The 20,445-nt window shown below is 31.6% G+C and overlaps 1 protein-coding gene across 1 annotated transcript; it reads left to right on the top strand.

Annotated features, from left to right (window-relative positions):
• Positions 1-11,086: 11,086 nt before the first annotated feature.
• Positions 11,087-17,816, top strand: LOC139517136 (monocarboxylate transporter 12-like). Its single transcript, XM_071307842.1, has 3 exons — positions 11,087-11,215; positions 14,059-14,970; positions 16,338-17,816. Exons 1-3 carry the CDS (start codon positions 11,197-11,199, stop codon positions 16,499-16,501), a joined length of 1,095 nt encoding a protein of 364 aa, XP_071163943.1. The 5' UTR covers positions 11,087-11,196; the 3' UTR covers positions 16,502-17,816.
• The last annotated feature ends 2,629 nt before the right edge of the window (positions 17,817-20,445 follow it).

The raw sequence follows: 20,445 nt of genomic DNA on the forward strand, positions 1-20,445 counted from the left end.
TAAACACACAGCCATACGCACAGATATAATCAGTTAACAAAATATCCAAGTCCGATTTCAGAATAGGTTGCAAAAGTAACAAAGCATAAAGACAATGATACATAAATTAACATGGGGCGACTATCAGTTACTGAAATGCCAGCTCCAGACCTCAATTAAACTGAAAAATTAAGTCTTCATCAAATGAAAATCAAACACAATCCCTCCCGTTAGGGGTTGAGTATCGTAAACTCATCATACATACCAGGATAAAAAAAATTGTATTTGCGCCAGACGCGCGTTTAGTCTACAATAGACTCATCAGTGACGCTTGTATGAGAAAAAAAATATAAGGCCATCATAAGATATATGAGAAAAATATCATCTGTACCACCCCCAACAACTGATTTAAGAATAAATGTGTTGATTTTCGATGCACAGACCCTATGAATGAATCAATATCAATTCTAAAATATGCCATCCTTGATGACCTGACAACAGTATCGGAATTTTATCCCTTCTAAATAAGTCTGTTCAAAGGGTTAGTTAGCTTATGAGGTGAATGCCAACATTTTTGTGCTTTGTAAGTAATATTTCCATAAAAGATCGGATGTGAAATACCTGATCGTATCAGATGTCTGCATGCTTTTTCTAAACTTTATATTACACATTTTTGTGCTTTGTAAAGAATATTTCCATAAAAGATCGGATGTGAAATACCTGATCGTATCAGATGTCTGCATACTTTTTCTAAACTATATATTACACATTTTTGTGCTTTGTAAAGAATATTTCCATAAAAGATCGGATATGAAATACCTGATCGAATAAGATGTCTGCATGGTTTTTTTTCTAAACTATATATAACACATGCTTTGCGAAAAAGTAGTTGAATCCATTTTAATGACGCTACCACAAGACCACTAAGGCTAATCAAACATTCGTACATCTGTTGCACATTAACTATCTTAATGTTATCCGTTTTATATTCTAAAAGGTTAAATTGACAATGAGACAACACTTCACAAGAGACAAATTGACAAAGAAGTTAAAAACTATTGTTAATCACACGACCTTTAACAATTATCAAATCCCATAACGCATAGTCAGCTATAAAAGGCCATGAAAAGGAAAATATGAAACAATTTAAATAAGAAAACTAATGCCCTGGTGCATGTACAAAATTAGGAACGAAAAACAAACATGATATACAATAACAAACGACAACCATCGAATTACAGGCTACAGGCATAGACATGCACATATATCATATGGCAGTGTTAAACATGTAAGCGGACACCTATTAAACTCTAAACATTACCTGGGACATTGGTGTAACAGGGACTATAAATATCAGTTGAAATTGGACTATCTCATCCGATCAATTTAATGCAGAAAAACAAGTAAAGAGAACACAGCGGCGTGAAGGGTATTTAAGAAGATTTGAGAGTACTCTCAGTTACTGACAGCATGTTCAAATAAAATTGAGAATGGAAATGGGGAATGTGCCAAAGAGACAACAACCCGACCATAGAAAAAAACATATAACAACTTATACAAAAATCATGTATCTTAAACTGAAGTATCAATTAGGAAGGAAGATATTAAACAAATAGTTCTAAATGATGAAGTTAAAATCATCCCTTCGTAAATTTTTCGGACGTCATCACGAGTTGCTTGACCGTTATAGAATAACCGTTCACAGATGATATCGGATATGTTCCTTATGTCGTAACTACAATCCCTTTCCCTTTCATGAACGTGACCTTCCGAATTAGAATATTTACCGGGTTTGTAATAAAATGAGCAACACGACGGATGTTACATGTGGAGCAGGATCTGCTTTCCCTTCCGAAGCACCTGAGATCACCCTCAGTTTTTGGTTGGGTTCGTGTTGCTTAGTCTTTAGTTTTCTATGTTGTGTCATGTGTACTATTATTTTTCTGTTTGTCTTTTTCATTTTAAGTCATGACGTTGTCAGTTTGTTTTCGATCTATGAGTTTGACTGTCCCTCTTGTATCTTTCGTCCCTCTTTTTTAGCACGCATCCATCATTCAATAGATTTAGATTAAAGACGTCTTTAACAGTCAGAAAAAAACAAGACTTTTTTCAATGCCAAAATACAGGTACCGTAAATATGCATATGTATGTACGTATATGATAATAATATTAGTTTGGTTTAAATTTACTGACAACAAACTCGATATTTGTATCAATAAAAATAAAATTTTATGATCTGATTACAATGTTGAACTGATAACCTATTAGAATAAGTTTATTTAAAAGATCGATTTGTTTACACGGAAAATATCTAAATTTCCGGGCTGGATTAACATTATCTTGTAAAAAATAGGATGTTCTCGCTGTTAAATTACGTTTCTATAAGAACAGCCAAACTTACAAATACAATCGTTGTATCTATTTAAAAACTTAGTAAATGTTTTAAGTCACTTGTTGTAGCGCCATCCCGTAATTTGATAATTAATCAGTAATAAGTAGACAATGGAAATAGGGAATGTGTAAAAAGGACAACAAACCAGATAGTAAAAAAAACAACCGTAGACCACCAATGAGTCTTCAACACAGCGAGAAAATCACACATCCCGAACCGGACTGGCCCCTAAACAAAAATATGTACTGGTTCAGTGAAAATGGACGTCATACTAAACTCCTTATTTCTTCAATTGAGTCATAAATATATAAATAAACAAATTATTTAAAAAAAAAAAAAAAACAAGACATACAAAGGCTAGATGCTCCTGATATGGGACAGGCGCAAAAATGCGGCGGGGTTAACATGTTAAAAATAGAGGGACGAAATATACCAGAGGGACAGTCAAACTCATAAATCGAAAATAAACTGACAACGCCATGGCTAAAAATGAAAAAGACAAACAATAGCACACATGACACAACAAAGAAAACTTAAGAATAAACAACACGAACCCCACCAAAAACTATCGGTGATCTCAGGTGCACCGGAAGGGTAAGCAGATCCTGCTCCACATGTGGCAACCGTCGTGTTGCTTATGTGATAACAAATTCGGTAAATAGTCTAATTCGGTAGGTCACATTCATGAAGGGGAGGGGATTGTAGTTACGACAAACGGAACATATCCGATATCATTTTTGAAACGGTTATTCCATAACGGTCAACCAACTCGTGATGGCGTCAGTAAAATTTACGAAGGGATGATTTCAACTTCACCATTTGGAACTCTTGGTTTAATAGTTTCCTTGTGAGCAGCAACCCTCTACCAAGAAAATCATGATAGGAAATGCAAGCACGGGAACGTCGTACCAATTGGGAGATTTCAAACCTCCTCTCATACCTTAAGTCAATGAAGATTAAACAAACAATCACCAATACTCACAGTAAAACTCAGATTAAAGGAAGTCTTAGTCCGATTACAGGGTAATAGAAGAAACTAAGCAAAATAAAAATTATAAATAAATTAACAAAGGACAACTAGCAGTTTTTCCCATGCCAGCTGCAGACCTCAATTAAACTGATTGAGAGATTAAGTCTTCATCATATGAAAATTTATCACAATCCCTCCCCTTAGGGGTTAAGTATCATGCCATCATATGTATAAAAAAGTATATGAGAAAAACATTACACGTATCATGCCAGCAACTGGTTTTACAATAGATATGTTTACTTTCGATTCAAAGACCCTATGAGGGAATCAATATCAATACTAAAATACGCCATCTTTAATGATCTGACAACAGTTTTGTAACTTTATCCCTTCTTAATAAGATTAAGCCTGTTTAGTTGACTTTTGAGTAGAATGCCAATATTTCTGTGCTTTGTAAAGAATATTACCTTAAAAGAATGAATGTGAAATACCTAAACGTATAAGATGTACATAGATTACCTTCTTTGACATTCTATGGGGTTAACTGCGTTTAACTGTTATTCATAAAAGAACAAGAACAAATCTACTCTGAAATGGTTGCAATTCATTTCCATAGGAATACCTACAGCATGTAATACACATTATTGCCGAAAAGTACATAATATGCTATCAAGGATAATAATAAACGCTTCAATCATCTCATCATACATCCAATTAGTTCATTGATTGATTACACGCCAGCTTTCAATAGGCAATACGGGGTAGGTACGTGGCCGGCCTATAGCGGGCTACCACGTGTCTAGACTGCAGATAGGTACGTGGCCGGTCTAAAACTTTCGATTTTTTCGACAGGAATTGCAGAATATTGTTAGAACATAAACAAATTTAAAAGAAAGGAATGTAACATGATGCTATTAGTTATGATTATATTATGTGAGATTTTTGCTGTATACACTATTTAGCATATTAATCTATTGTAATAAAAATTCATAATATTTAATAAAATTTGTAGATTTAGCTAACAAGGTCCTTATATTTGAATAAAATAACATTTGTTTATAGTGGAGAGTTGTTTTAACGTTAAATAAGCTACAATTAAAAATTGCTTTCTAGTCTCTCTCTGTGATTACCTGCAGAGAACTTTGGTTCATTTCCCAATCAATCTATCATGAAGGGAAGATAAATAACAATTTTCAATCATAGTCTTTTTCAAAAATGATGAACGGTTCTTTATATTGGTATGTAATCATTTTAAACGTTTCAAATTTATGAAATTATATTCGTACATCAATGTTTTTGATACACCAATAACAAAAACTGAAATATATTGAATTGATACATTTTGTAACTATTTAAAATTTATATCAGAAACCTAAACTTAATTATAAAATAATGAACCTGTTAAAGGGAGACAATACTCGCATAACTTTTTCGAATTGGCACATAATACAACGGAATGTCACTCTTGCATACAAATGGCACATCAATATAATTAATTAACTGTGCAATCGCGCTACACCTTCAATGATGATTCTAAATTATAAATATAACCAAAAGTTGTTAATCTATAGACAGTAAAGACTAATGAAATCTAACCCACTGTTAAAATATGTCTTTGCATTTTTTTTAAACTTCCTCAGTAAAACGCTTCAGCCACTTGCCTTTCATAGCTCATAACTAATGTTTTTACACAATATTTAAATAAAGTAGCTAAAGATTATTCGCTTCTCAAAGTGTAAGACGCAATAAAAATCGTATGCTTGCACCATCTTACCCAAAAACAGATTTAATTCAGTTCTGAACATTTCGACATTTCTTCGTTAAAACCGGTTTTAAACAAATCACAAGTTCGTGTTAAGATCCGACTAAATACCCATATCCCGATATCGTCAGGTTAATTTGCTACTGACTATACACATTATTATTGGTGAACGCTGTGGTTTTTTTAAATGTACGCATTGAGAAGTCTTGATTTATTTGCTTATTTATCTGATGACTGGCTTAAATAACTTGTAATAGATATACAGTTATTTTTTTGTAAAGAATATCAATATAATTAAAATAATGTATAAATTTAAATTGTTATCTGTTAAATATGTAAATTCACATGCATGTATTGATTTCGGCCTTCAATACAATACAATAAATGGATGTCAGTGTTGTCGTAATCCTGAAGGAACAAAAGTAGGTTTTATTGTGTGTTTTTCTATGTTGTGATGTTATGCTATTGTTTCAGAAAAAGGGAGAAGGTTTGGATCCCGCTGCAAATATTTGCACCTGTCCTAAGTCAGGAATCTGATGTACAGTAGTTGTCGTTTGTTTATGTAATTTATACGTGTTTCTCGTTTTTTTTAATTTATTTTATATAGATTAGACCATTGGTTTTCCCGTTTGAATGGTTTTACACTAGTAATTTTGGAGCCCTTTTATAGCTTGATGTTCGGTGTGAGCCAAGGCTCCGTGTTGAAGGCCGTACATTGACCTATAATTGTTTACTTTTTTAAATTGTTATTTGGATGGAGAGTTGTCTCATTGGCACTCACACAACATCTTCCTATATCTATGATATTTTACCTTTCCTCATTTTCTTTGTCTATGTAGTTGAACCATTGAAGATGTATATTTCCTGTAAAAGAAACGTAAAGGGTAACATAATCTAAAACTTTTACTGGATTTCGATTACCTTTTTGAGCTATATAGTTTCTCCATGTGTCTGTCTTCTCCTCTTCTGTATGAAGATTGAAATAAGTATGATGTAATACTGTATCGCCTTTTACACAACACGATACGTATAGTGTCCGGTTGATATCGTGTTTTGTCGTGTTAAATAGTCCATTTTTTTTTCTCGAGTGTAGATCATGTTTTTTTTTTCAAGTAATGTACCTTCGATCATATCGATTTATTTCAAACACATATTTATAGATTATCGTTGGTTATCTCAACGAGATTGATTTTCTCGCTTGAGCCGGTACGATGACGAATGATAATCTGTTAATCGCTATTTTACCAATGAAGACGATAGCGATAATTTTTCATATTACTCTACTGTGCTGAGAAAGGAAATTATCAGTCTGTAGATCAAAGAAAAATTTCGTTAAATAGCGATAGAATAGTTTCATGACTGTTCATAGATACCAGGATAGAAATTTTGTATCAGCGCCAGACGCTCATTTTGTCTTCAAAAGACTCATCAGTGACGCTCATATAAAAAAGTAAAAAGGCAAAATAAAGTACAAAGTTGAAGAGCAAAGAAACAAATATTCCAAACATGTTTGCCAAATACAGCTAAGTTAATAAATCCTTGAGCTAGAAAACCTTAGTATTTCATAAATGCAAAGTTTTGAAAACAATTAATTTATAGTTATGACCATATCAATGATAACTTATGTCACTACAGAAGTGCTGATTATTGGGCTGCTGATGCCCTCTGGGAATAAAAACTACACCAACATTAGCATCGACAGTGGTTGTAAATAAACTCATCATAGATACCAGGATTAAAATGTTGTATTTGGGCCACATGCTCGTTTCGTCTACAAAAGACACATCGGTGACGCTCTAATCAAAAAGAGTCAAAAATGACAAATAAAGTACTAATTTGAAGAGCAAAGGACTAAACATTACACAAAGTATTGCCAAATACATCTGCGGTAATCTATTAGTGAGGTAGAAAAGACTTAGTATAGAGTAAAATCACCAAATTCTGAACTCCGAGGAAAATTAAAAACGGAAAGTCCCTTATCAAATGAAAAAAAAAAGCCCCAAAACACATCAAAAGAATGGATTTCAACTGTCATATTCCATACTTCGTACAGGGATTTCCTTAAGTAGAAAATGGGGATTAAATCTGGTTTTATAGCAAACTTAACCTCTCACTTGTATAACAGTCGCATCAAATTATATGAATTGACAACGATTTGTGAACAAAAAAGAAAGACATAATAGGTAAAAATGTCACAAATAGAAGTACGGCGGTCAACATTGTGTTTTAATTTTTGTCACTATAAAAAGAAAACAAATATGTAACAAATAAGCAGAAAAATGCGTATATAGAAAGCACATTAGCAAAAATGATAGACAAGAATACACAAATTCACAATTATAGCACTATAACACAATGACAGGAAGTAAAAGTACAGAGTCACGTCAAATGGATATCACCAAAAACAAACTAAACAGTAAAAGTATTATTCATAAAAAGAAATAAAAGAATATTATAGCACGTTATTAAGATGATAAACAACGTCAATACCCAATAATCTATACTTCAGGACAATCGCATAGTATTTGTGATGTTGATACGGAATATAAAGCAACCAGGTCGTGATACCTTCAGATGAACTTTTTTTAGAAAATGGACGAGACCTTATTTGACATACCCCTGGTTCATCAACTTTCTGCTCAAACACTAGTGACGTTATATAAAGTCTGAGTAGGAGCTCTTGTACACCTAATAAGTTTGGAAATGTATATCCCATATGCAGGTGAAGTTAGTATATTGCTGTTGTTTCTTTAATTTCTAGTTATGGAGATATATTAATTGAACCCAATCAGAAAATTGAAGTTTGGATTGTTAATGTTAAGAACACCATCAATATATATGAATGTGAAATTAAATTACTGGCTTCTTTGATCTTCTTGTTTTTTGAAAAGTGTCTGAAGGAATTCCGATACATATGAAAATAAGAAGAGGTCGGTAAGGAGAAGCGCACACTTCGTTTCTATAGGAAACCAGACAATTGTTGAAATAGTATATACGCTAGATCAGACAACACTTCACAGTAGCATTTGGACATTGGTTATGTTCTACATTGTGTGAACGATAAAACATATCACAATAAATACATAGTAAAATGATACATAGGTTTTCTGTTTCGCACACTATGTGTACGTATGTATCAATGCAATATGTCTGAGCTCATATAAAGAGTGTTTACATCACGATATCTGAATAAAAATGAATGACGTCCTTTTATGAAATGTACTCATTTACTTTTTTAAAACAATTCAACTAGTAAAATCTTAACGGTTTAAAGAGGAAATATGTTATCATTACTTTTTTTATGATGCATACTTTTAATTTTGCAGGTGATGAGTAACCTTCTAAAAAAGTAACAATTATGGCAGAGCAGATAGGTGTTCCATACGATAGAGGATGGGCTTGGATGATTGTAGTTAGTAAAGAAAAAGATAATTATAAACATTTTTAAGAATTCGATGCTCTGTCATATAGAGATGCATAAAAGTTTAACAACATATTCAACCAACACCCTGTGCTTTTAAAGATATCAACATTAAGGGTGTAAGGAGTAAAATTTTGTTAAAAAATAATTTCCATCCATGCATTATTTCCAACAGTATAACCTTAATCAGTGGTTGTCGTTGGTTTATGTCTGTCATATTTGTTTTTCATAAATTGAATTGGAAGAAATTAAGTTGTTAGTTTTTTTCTCGATTAATTATTTCGCATTTTCCATCCGGCTTCGAGTACCAATAAAAACTGACCACCACGAAACATCACAATAGTACCAAAAGCGTTGTTAAATGCAAATGAATCAGTCAACAAAAGGAGATAATTGCAATGAATTTCAAAATGCTGCAAAGACTGAATGTTCATTGTTGAAGATGGACATAGACTAAAGCGACACAGTCGTTTTCGATCCTCTTTGTTTACTTAGTATTCGGTTATTTTTGGTCATTTACACCCAACGTAAGATTTTACAGAAATTCTGTCTAAGATAGATATGACAAAAAAATGACAGAATTGTTTTATATTTGCCAAATTGTAGATTTTGCTTCACTTTTAAACAAAGGAGTAGATCCGGTAAGGGCCGATTTTGGTCTCAAATTTCAGGTTCATCTAACGAAAGATTTTGGACACTTTTTAAACACTTAAGTGTCTATTTCAATTGATACAATTAGTTTATATGAAAGATTTTAACTGATTTAGTCATTAAAAACGCTCCAATTCAAGCTTTAATGTGAAAAATCTATCAAATATGCCAAAAACGTCACTTTTCAGATGGTTTTTGTCAAAAATGAAAGTGGCCGCATCCGTGTTCATCCTCAACCTTTACATATGTTATGTAGTATCATCAAATACAACTTACATTTCAATATTATGGATGAACACGAATGCAGCCAATTTCATTTAAGACGGAAACCGTCTAAAATTTACTAAATTGTGAAGATTTCAGTAATTTAGCATGACTAAATGATGCTAGTACCCGATATATGTGCATTGTATTGTCAATAATAGCCCATATTTATGTAGCAGAAGCAAGTCTACTTTCAAGTAAATAGCTAAATCACAATTTTGTAAAACTGCTATATTTTGGGGCCAAAAATTTTATAGATGATGGAAAGTTCTATTATTTCATAATGGTTATAAATATGTAGCAGAAGCACAAAATCATGTGAACTGAAAAATAAACTAGATGATAAATTTTAGAACAAAGTTTGATGAGAGTTATCATTAAAAGAATCATTAGTTACAACATGACAGGTGCCACATGTGTAGCAGGATATGCTTAAATTTCTGGAACACAGGGGATATCCTCAGTTTTAGGTGGAGTACGTGTTGCTCAGTCTAGTTGTATTTGGTGTACTGTTGTTTGTTTGATTGTCTGTTTTTTTTTCTTTTTATCCATGGCGTTGTCAGTTTATTTCTAGTTATGAGTTTGAATGTCCCTTTGGTATCTTTCGCCTCTCATCCCCTGAAATCCTTTTTTCATTAATCAAACATTTTGTTAATAGTTTACTTTTATAAACAGTTTAACCATTATACTTAATTTAAATATTTCATGCAAAATCACCAATAACTTTAAAATTCATTAAAGATGGAAGCACTAAACGTTTGGTCCTTAACTTAAACAAACTTTCGTAGATATCAAACCGGTTAAAATTAGCTTATCAAACTTGTACCATGTAGAAAATTATTTTTTTACTGAGATGTATCTCTTGTCTGTATGAAATGTTTTTACAATATGTTTCACTTTTTCAAATTTAATGTTTTAATTTGTGTTTTTGTGGGATTTTTTTCAGGTTATTTTTTCAGTATTTTTATCATGTTGGGTGTGGCTAAATCATATGGTATATTGATGAATCCACTTATAGATGAGTTTAATGTTGATATCACAATTGCCTCACTTGGAAATGCAGTTATGGCTGGAATTTATACATTGGGTGGTATGCTTAAAATTATTTTTTCTTATGTTTGTGCTATTTTCACATTTCCTGGGTGGTGTGAGAAAAATATTTCTCATCACTATTGAAGCATCTGTTCTTAGCAAATGATTGGTTGAAACATAATTACGACGTTATATTTTTTTCTTGATTTCTTCTTAATTTCCCATTGTGACGCTCTGCAAAATGCGACCACGTCAGGTGACTTCACATATCAAGAATACAACTTTCTACAAATCTCTTTGAAAAGGAAGGATAAAAACCATTTTCAGATTCACATTCACTTCATACTTACCGAAAACTTAACTATTCTAGTTCATTAACTGGTTATCATTATTACTTCATAGAACAAATAAAAAAAACCATTATATCTGCAATACATGAGAGGAAAAAAAATATCTTGATCAATGAATTCATTGACATCCGTGAAATAAAAGAGGAGTAGAAATATATTGAACAACGGTCATGTTTATCTCTGTGGGGAAAAAATCTTGTAACATAAAACTAACTACAATGTGAAATAAAAAAATCATTATTTTTTTTTGCACCAGTCTGTGTTTCTCTTGGTCAACACTTTACAGAGAGATCTGTTGTTATTTTTGGAGCTGTCTTTGCATGTGTCTTCATCTCCTTGTGTTATTTCAAGATCGGCATTTGGTATTTGATTTGGATGTATGGTATAGGAACAGGTAAGATAAATCTTAATTTGAAAATCAAATCTATATCAAAAAATACAATTGTTCGGTTTTGACTCCTCCAGTCTTATGTAAGTATCACATGTTGCTATAACCGCTGCAATACATTTAAACACATTGCCGCAACATTTGCGCGCAAAAATCATTTCGTTCGCTCGCAACTTTTGAAGATTTGAAGATCCGAAAATGATTTCTTTTTTTTAAACAGTCCACGAAGTTATATATGAATTTGTTTTAAAGCTCTAAAAAAAATATTTCGCTAATTATTTTTCCGCAAATTTTATTGTAAAATTGTAGCTAGTTGTTATTCGTAGTATATATTGACAACACTGTGTGAGCAAAACAAACAGAAATTATAGGTAAAAATGTCAAAAATTGGAGAAGAGTAGAGAGCAAATGTGTTGTTTTCCCTGCTGCTAAAACCCCTTGCAACATATGTTTTGTATGTAAATCACATTACTTAAACTGCTTGATAAAGGAACTAGACATAAAATCATAACTTGCAAACTCGACATATACCACCACGATACTTACCAAGAAGAAAATCCTGAATAATCATAGGTTTGTTCTATATTTCTTTGGATTTTCAACCAAAGACGAAGAACTGTATCTTCCATTACTGTATTGGATTCCTAAATTACATAAGTGTCATTATAAAACAACGTTATATTAAAATGTTTTCCAGGTGCTCTACGGAACCTTTTTTCTAGATTATTAACCCCAATTTTATCATCAGTCAAAGCCGGTCTACACATTTATTGTGAATCTATCTGCTTTAGGGGCGTCGCAAATCAGATGTGAAAACATATAAAAAATGTTAAAGCAAACACAATCTAAGTCCCTTTCCTTTTGCATTAGTGTTCAAACAGTAGACTTTTTTACCCTTATTACGACCATTCCCTATTCTAAACGAAAATAATTGGTTCTTCTTTTTTATGAAAACAATGGGTAACGTCGATACACAAATATATGTTTAATCCATCATTTTCTACATAAGAAAATACCTGTACCAAGTTAGGAATATCACAGTTGCTATCGATTCGTTTGATTTGTTGGAGTCTTTGAGTATGCTTTGAGTATTCATCTTTGATTCTCCCTATGAGATCGGATATTTTTATTATTTTCTTTGTTATTTACTTTGTATCGAACTTTGGTAAAAATTACTACGAGTCAAACAAACATCCTCTGAAACTGGCATTATCGAGATGCCTTAATACTTGATTAACAACATATTTGTTACGAATGTAGAACATGTTTTCTATCAAGCAATTGACATTCCGATGGGAATCAACTTTATACCTCTTGTTTGTTAAATGATACTGACTTCATACAGAAGCTTTAAGGAAAAATAAAAAGAACCTGGCATATTGTTTATTTTCTTTGGTTACATCTTCTGACATCAGCCTCAGACTTCTGTTGAACTGAATTTCAATGTGCGTATTGTTATGCGTTTACTTTTCTGCATTGGCTAGAGGTATAGGGGGGGTTGAGATCTCACAAACATGTTTAACTCCGCCGCATTTTTGCGCTTGTCCCAAGTCAGGAATCTCTGGCCCTTGTTAGTCTTGTATCATTTTAACTTTTAGTTTCTTGTGTACAATTTGGAGTTTAGTATGGTGTTCATTATCACTGAACCAGTATATATTTGTTTAGGGGCCAGCTGAAGGACGCCTCCGGGTGCGAGAATTTCTCGTTGCATTGAAGACCTGTTGGATGACCTTCTGCTGTTGTTTGCTTTATGGTCGGGTTGTTGTCTCTTTGGCACATTCCCCATTTCCATTCTCAATTTTAACTTCACTTTATAAATGATATCCTCTCACTAAATAATTCAAAGTTAGGTTACTATTTTTGAACGCATCAATTTCATCGTACAAAGGATACAACAGAAAATGTTATGTCTGACTCGTATCTTGACTAATCGGGTCAATTGAGAACAAAACTTACAGATGAAAGAGAGGATTTCAGCTTCCCAATTGTTAACTTTCAATTTCAGCTACATCTGCATATAAAGTATATCAATATATCCCTACTGATATGATATCCATTGTATATATTTACTTTCATTTTTTCCTTGGCAGAAGGTTGCTGCTTTAATAGAAGCATTTCAATTAAGAGTTGCATGTCATGCAGTTGAAGTTAAAACTTTAACGGACGCCATTATGTGTTGGTAGACCGTCATGGACTCTATTTTCTCACAGATGACTACGGATATGTTATAAACACTATAACTTCATTCCTGTCCTCTTTTCCTCAAAATATATTTATCCCCATGTTTATAGTTACAAGAACGAAACATCGGGTGCCGCATGATAACCATATCGGCTTATCTTCCGGAGCACATGAGAACACCCTGTGTTTTGGTTGGGATCTTGTTTTCATGTCTATCTGTAGTTTTCTTTGTAGTGTTTTGTGTAGTGTTTATTTAATCATCGTTGTTCTTTCTTTTTCTTTTTTTGTTGTTGGATATTTTGAATTTGGTATTATCATATAAAAAAAAGAAGATGTTGTATAATTGCAAATGAGACAACTCTCCACAAGAGACCAAAATGACACACAAATTTACAACTATAGATCACCGTACGGACTTCAACAATGAGCAAAGCCCATACCACATAGTCAGCTATAAAAGGACTCGAAATGACAATGTAAAACAATTCAAATGAGAAAACTAACGGCCTTATTTATGTAGAAAAAAGAAAAAAAAGAATTTCTTGTCTACTTATGAGTTTGAATAACAATTTGGTATCTTTCGTCTCTCTTTTTATCATATCAAATTACTGAGTAATAACTATATTTAGTTAAACAGTTAGTTGTTTGAATAATTTTATATGTTATAGGAATTGGAAATTCCTGTTTCTATGGAAATGGTGTAGTAATGATTGGCAGCTATTTCAAAAGAATTCGTACAGTCGCTAATGGTGTTGCATTGTCAGGTGCTAGTGTTGGAACGTTTGTTATTCCTCCACTTATGGAGTTCTTATTACAGACATATGGATTACCAGGAACCTACCTCATCTTAGGGGGTTTGTACCTAACTATAGCTGTTTGTGGTGCCCTATACCGGCCACTAACATTTTATGCAAGTGAAAGACAAGGAGGAGAAAATGGTGAAAAGCATAAACTAGTAAAGAAAGATATGAATGAGTATTTCACTAGCACTGGTTCATTAGTTATGGGATCAATGGAAAGTTTTTCAAAAATCGTACAGGCAGATGAATCAAAGAAACTGTCTAATAGTATTACAATCAAAATCTGTGGAAAAGCTATTGTTATTCCAAAAATATTTCATTTTTCAGTGCTGAAAATGCCGGAGGTTGTGTTTTATACCATTTTCTCATTTCTAGTATTTTTTGGATATTTTAATTTTATCATACTAATGCCATTAGATGCTGACAGTAAAGGATTTGCAAGCTATGAAAAAGCATGGCTCGTTTCTTGTGCTGGTATAGGTGATCTCATTGGAAGAGTAGTTGTTGGAATTGTAGGAGATCTTAGAATAATAGAACGATATAAAATAATTGGCGCCACCTGTATATGTTGTGGTATAAATATATTAATATTTAACTTTGCTACAGTATTTTGGTGGTGTGCTATCCATACAACGCTATATGGATTTTTTGGTGGTGCCTACGTTGCCCTGAACTCAATAGTACTGATTGATATGGTCGGACTAGAGATTATGCCCAAAGCAATAGGAGTAATTCTACTTATACAAGGACTTGGTGCAGCTATTGGACAACCTGTTGAAGGTAATATAATATCTTACTTTTTATATGGTACGGTAAAAATAACCAAATTACAAGGATGATGGGATGTTTACTAAAAGGGTAAAAAAGGGGATTAGAATGCTAAACCTAATGGACTTCATTAAATAAAAACAGGTTAAAAGTGAAGTTTGTACAGTTTATATATTTAGACACATATAAATAGATGCAGAGAGTAAATAAAAGTTAACTTCCCTATACCAAAAAATGCTTTAGATTTTTTTCCTCTACTCTTTTTTTGGACACAAGAGGTACCGAGCAAATGAAAATGTCTAAATGTTATAAAATCTTTTGACTTCCTGAACCGACTTGCATAAAATTCAATAATCTATAACGAAAGAAGACATAGAAGAAGAAAATACATTTAGCAATTGTAAATTCAAGTTTATAGGTTAGGGTTTTTGTGATGCACATATTGCCTCCATTGGAATAAAATCATTAAAAATATACAAAACCTATCAGACATTAGGTTAGGATAATTTGTAAATGTAACGCCATGTAATACATTACATTTCCCCAAGTAATGCATACAATGTGTTATGTCCATATTTTATGTATTATATATAATTGCGATGTAATGTATTATATTTGGCAAACATTTTAATTTATGCATTACATGTCATTACATAGCATTACTTCTCTTTTGCTAGTGCTATATATTGCTTAAAATTTCACGGAAAAAAGGTACCTACTGTTTTAGTCTTTCCTTTTAAAAAAATCAAAAAAAAATCAATGTCTAGTTTAATTATCAACATAATGTATAAACTTGATCTGCTGTAAAACTAGTGATGATCTTCATCTAATGTTCATCATTACTTCTTTGTTTGTCCAAAATGTAGAAAACCCTTAATGAAGAATCCTTACTTGCTTTACTAAAACTGTGTTTAAGATACAAAACGTGATTTTAGTTACGACAATTGAAACATATCCGTTGTCGTCTGCGAAACGGATATCACATAACGGTTAATCATCGTAAAGTCGTCCGTAAATTTTACCAATAGAGGATTTAATTTAATCACTTTGAACTCCTGGTTTTAAAGTTTCCTTCTTAGCAGCAACCCTCTATCAAGGAAATCATGATATGAAATACAAGTTTACATTAATAGTATATATATATATTTTTAAAGAAAAAATGCCTTTTTGTTAATTTGGGGAAGATTTGAGAGAAAAATATTTGTCTCAACACTGTAACCAGGTTGTTATGAATAAGCATAGTGTGTTAAGTTCATATCATGAAATATATTATTATCACATAGATATGTCCTTATGCTGACAATGTTTGAAAAATAACCTGCTTTTAAACAAATTTCAGTATTTTTATTTCAGTGTAACTTTTATTTATTTATTTTCAGGGGCCATCAAAGGAGCTTCAGGGTCATTTTCCCTTTTGAATTATATAAATTCTTCATTAATGATTATTGGAGGATTTTTCATGTTCCTGTATCCTTTCGTAAGAGATCATGCTAAGAAATCAAAAGATAAAAATGATGCAGAACAGGAAGAAGAAGAAGCTTAAAGAAAGGGAAACAACTCATGACAATGCAAGATTTCGAAGTTAAATATATTCCAAATATATACGTTCACTACTTTGTTCATCTTTTTTTTAAATTCAAAATTTATTTTGATGTAAATTTTCAATGACATTTCCAGATAAAATGTCATTCTCTTTTTTATAAACATAAGTGTGATCATATTTTGTTTTATTAGTTATGTTTATGAATTTAGATAAGTTATAACATCAATATAATAAACAAATTTAAAACAAGTAGTTTAGGTGTTTTCTGTTTTTATTTCATTTGTTATTAAAAAGTGCATAATAGATTAAACATTCTCAATATTTAAAAACAACTTATATGATGTTTTCAACTGAATGAATATTTCACAATTTTTTAATGATATTACTGTTTGAATAGTGTGCTAAAATATGTAAATACAATGTAATTCTACTGAAATTTCATTATTTGTGTGTATTGATGTGTACGGTATAGTCAGATATATATATATGTGTGTTTACTCATCTTTGGTTGGTCTTTGACACTTAGAAACTGATTGACCATGTTGTGCAGTTTCATTATTGGTTGACGTGATACCCTTAATATCATACCTGTCTACTTCTTATAAATTACGCATAATTTTTTTTTATCTATTTGTATCTTATCTTGTTTTCTTGCAGGTATGCTCTATTTTGTTGAAGTCTTGAATGCCGGTACTTAAGGTAGATAGGGTGTCTTCCTCCATCTTGGATTTTGAAATACTAGAAAACAAGGTCTAATTCTTTGATGAAATGTGCAAATTTTTATAGTAGTAGGGAATTCATGTGTAAGAATTTTCATTATAATATAGAAAATGCCATGTTTGATCATATTTATGATTGTATTTTACAAAAAAAAGAATATTTTTGTTTGATTAATTTTTTTCCAACTTTGTCAAATAAGGGGAGGCAACTCAAATGCAAGGGGAGATAATTCAGATAGTGTTACTTTTACAATAGAATGTGTTAGGATTTTACCCATTTTTACATGTAGCAAGAAAACAAGTTCGGTGACCCCATTTTTTCTTTTTCTTATCTGAAAGCATAATATTAGGGCTATCTTCTCATAATTTATTTCGAAATTCTATGGTGTGGTTTGCGTTTTATGGCAGAAAATTGGGTTTTCCATGCATAATCTATACAAAATCTTGACAATTTTGCACAACCTGTAGTGTGAAAATAAGTCCGGTGACCCATTTTTTTTATGAATGTTTTTAAACAAGCAGGATATGAACTACATTTTGGCAAATTATTAAAAGATTCTATGGATTATAATTTACACACCCCATCTACCTTAATTTCGATTTTCAATGTTTGTTGAAATACATAAATGTGCAGTTTGTTAGTTGTAAAGATATCAAATCTTTAGATAGAATGTTTATATATAAACTCATTTTTGTTTAATTTTTTGTTTGTGCTTTAAGAATGTACTACTCTGAGGAGTTACAAATGTCCTAGAATTAAACTTGTTTTCAGAACCTGATTGTTGGGTTTATAAGACTGTCAAAAATAATTGGTAACGAAAAACATCATATGGCTATGCATTTCTGTTTTGCTACGGCAATTTGAAATACCCCATTCTGATGATTTTTACCGATTTGGGGGCTGTTATCATGAATAGTGAACCAATATGAATAAATGCAATTATATGCAGATGTTAATATAAGACAGTTTTATAAAAAAAAATGTCAAATTTACCATACCGTCAATTTTGTCATTTTTTTCTCTTTTTGTTTCGAAACAAATACATATCTAAGAAATTAGAAAAAAACAAAATTATACGAGATGTGCATGTTTCTGGTTAAATCATTTATTATACTTCATACCCTTGTTTACAATAGTTTGGCTAATGAGACTGTCTTGATTGGTAATAAATTTGAAAATTCATTGTAATATTTTTTTTTTATAAATTTATGCTTATTCCCTTTTCTTAAGTTAAGATGAGTTTGTTTGAACTAACATGAAGACTACATGCATTTTGCAATGTCAAATGTTGTGATCTTGATATATTCTAGAATTGTAATATTGTTGTTTGATTATAATTTTTGTATTTTATTTTTATACATTTGCATGTATCTAATTTGAGATGGAAATGTCATATTGGAAATCCGGTATGTGAGAACAATACATTGAAATATGTGTCAAGCTATGAATATATCTGAAATGTATATGAATGAACCAGATTTAATGTAGTAACAATTTTTTGCATGTGTTTTTATTCAAATGTTTTTTATCAAACTTCCACAAATTATCTTTTTCAAGAGTCAATCCAAGATAATAAATATAGTAGGAAAATTTTATTTACCCAGCATCATGTCAATTGAACACATTCTTTTCTGTATTTTCCCCAAGAGCACAAAAAGGATTATGTCTATCTATTGATCCATGGGTATGGTTTTCTACAGCCAACTTCAAAATAGATCTTATTTGGCCCCGTAATTCAATTAAAATATAATTTTAAAATGTGTCCCATGATCCTGCCTGTCACCCAATAGACTAAAAGTAGTTCAATTGTTGAAATTGAAGTTTTGTCTATCATCTTGAAACCGGATATGGATACGGAAAATCTCACAAGGCAGAAATTCTTAGAATTTTGCGATATTCTTGCTGTCCGTATCATTACAATGACCAGAATACTTGTTGACCATTATTTCCGTTTTTGTATTTGATCTTAAAACTATCATAGATACAAAGAAGCTTTAAATATCAAAGATGATCAGAAAGAAATGTTCTTTAAAATGACACATGGCTCAAATTGTCTTTTGAATCCTTGTTGCAGTTGTTGCCCTTTCATGTTATTTTTGTCAGGTAATTATCACGAAACTATATTATGTATGTTAGATGAAAGAAACATAAGAAAGCAACAATGATCTATAAAAAGGTTAACGTTGTCGAAATTGTTAGTCAACTCTTTGTTTGTTGATTTTTTCTATTTTTTCCATTTTTGGTGGATAAAGAAAAAGATCTTTCAAACAAAGCTAAATTGCATTTTCCTATAAGGAAAACATTATAGCAGATAGAGAGAGAAATTGTTAAAATTAACTAGAAAATAACAATAGAGTAATTGGATTATTTCAGTGAAACATTAAAGTAATAAAGATAGCTTCTTTTCGTACTTCCTGAGAAGATCCATTAATCGACAACAGTTTTGTAATGTTTGGAAACGCGTTTTTTAACAAACAATTGACATTCCTATAAGGACTTGATCCTCTACAAATATTCAATAATGCAATTTGTAGTTGATAACATCTGTGAATATAAGTCGAAAGATACCAAAGTGACGTCTACACTCATATGTCAAAAGTATACTGACAAAAACAAAGACCAAAAGAGAAACAACAGTATACAAAAACACAACATAGACCATTGTACGTAAACTAAGGCTGTTACTCTTCTATGCAAAGATAGCATTAGAAATTGTTTGCTGTAATGCCTATATCATTTCGTGTTGATGTTAATAAATTTATGATATATTTGACGTCGTTAAAAGTCAAAATGGATTATTTTTGTAAGCTTCAAATAATATGTATATCGGATTACTACGAGTGTCTTGTTAAAGAATTTGGAATAAATGAGCACTCAGGTTATCCCACATACAAAAACATATCATTTGACAAGGATGAGATTTTGGCGAATCATAAGTCCTTCATGGCTTCAATGAACATTGCATTGAATGACAAATCGGAGGACTTACCTTGTTTGTATTGGATACCTAAACTTCACAAAATTCCGTACAAAGTTCATTGCCGGCTCATCTGCATGTTTCACTAAATAATTGTCCATTAGATTGACTAAAATTATGTCCGCAGTGAAAGAGGGTCTTCAGAAATACTGTGAAACTGTTTACTCGCGTAGTGGTATTAACCATATGTGGATTCTTAAAAACTTTAAAGAACTTCTGGCTAATTTTAAATCGCGGTCTTTTTCTG

The sequence above is a fragment of the Mytilus edulis genome, chromosome 3, assembly GCF_963676685.1.
Source record: "Mytilus edulis chromosome 3, xbMytEdul2.2, whole genome shotgun sequence".
Lineage (NCBI taxonomy): Eukaryota > Metazoa > Mollusca > Bivalvia > Mytilida > Mytilidae > Mytilus > Mytilus edulis.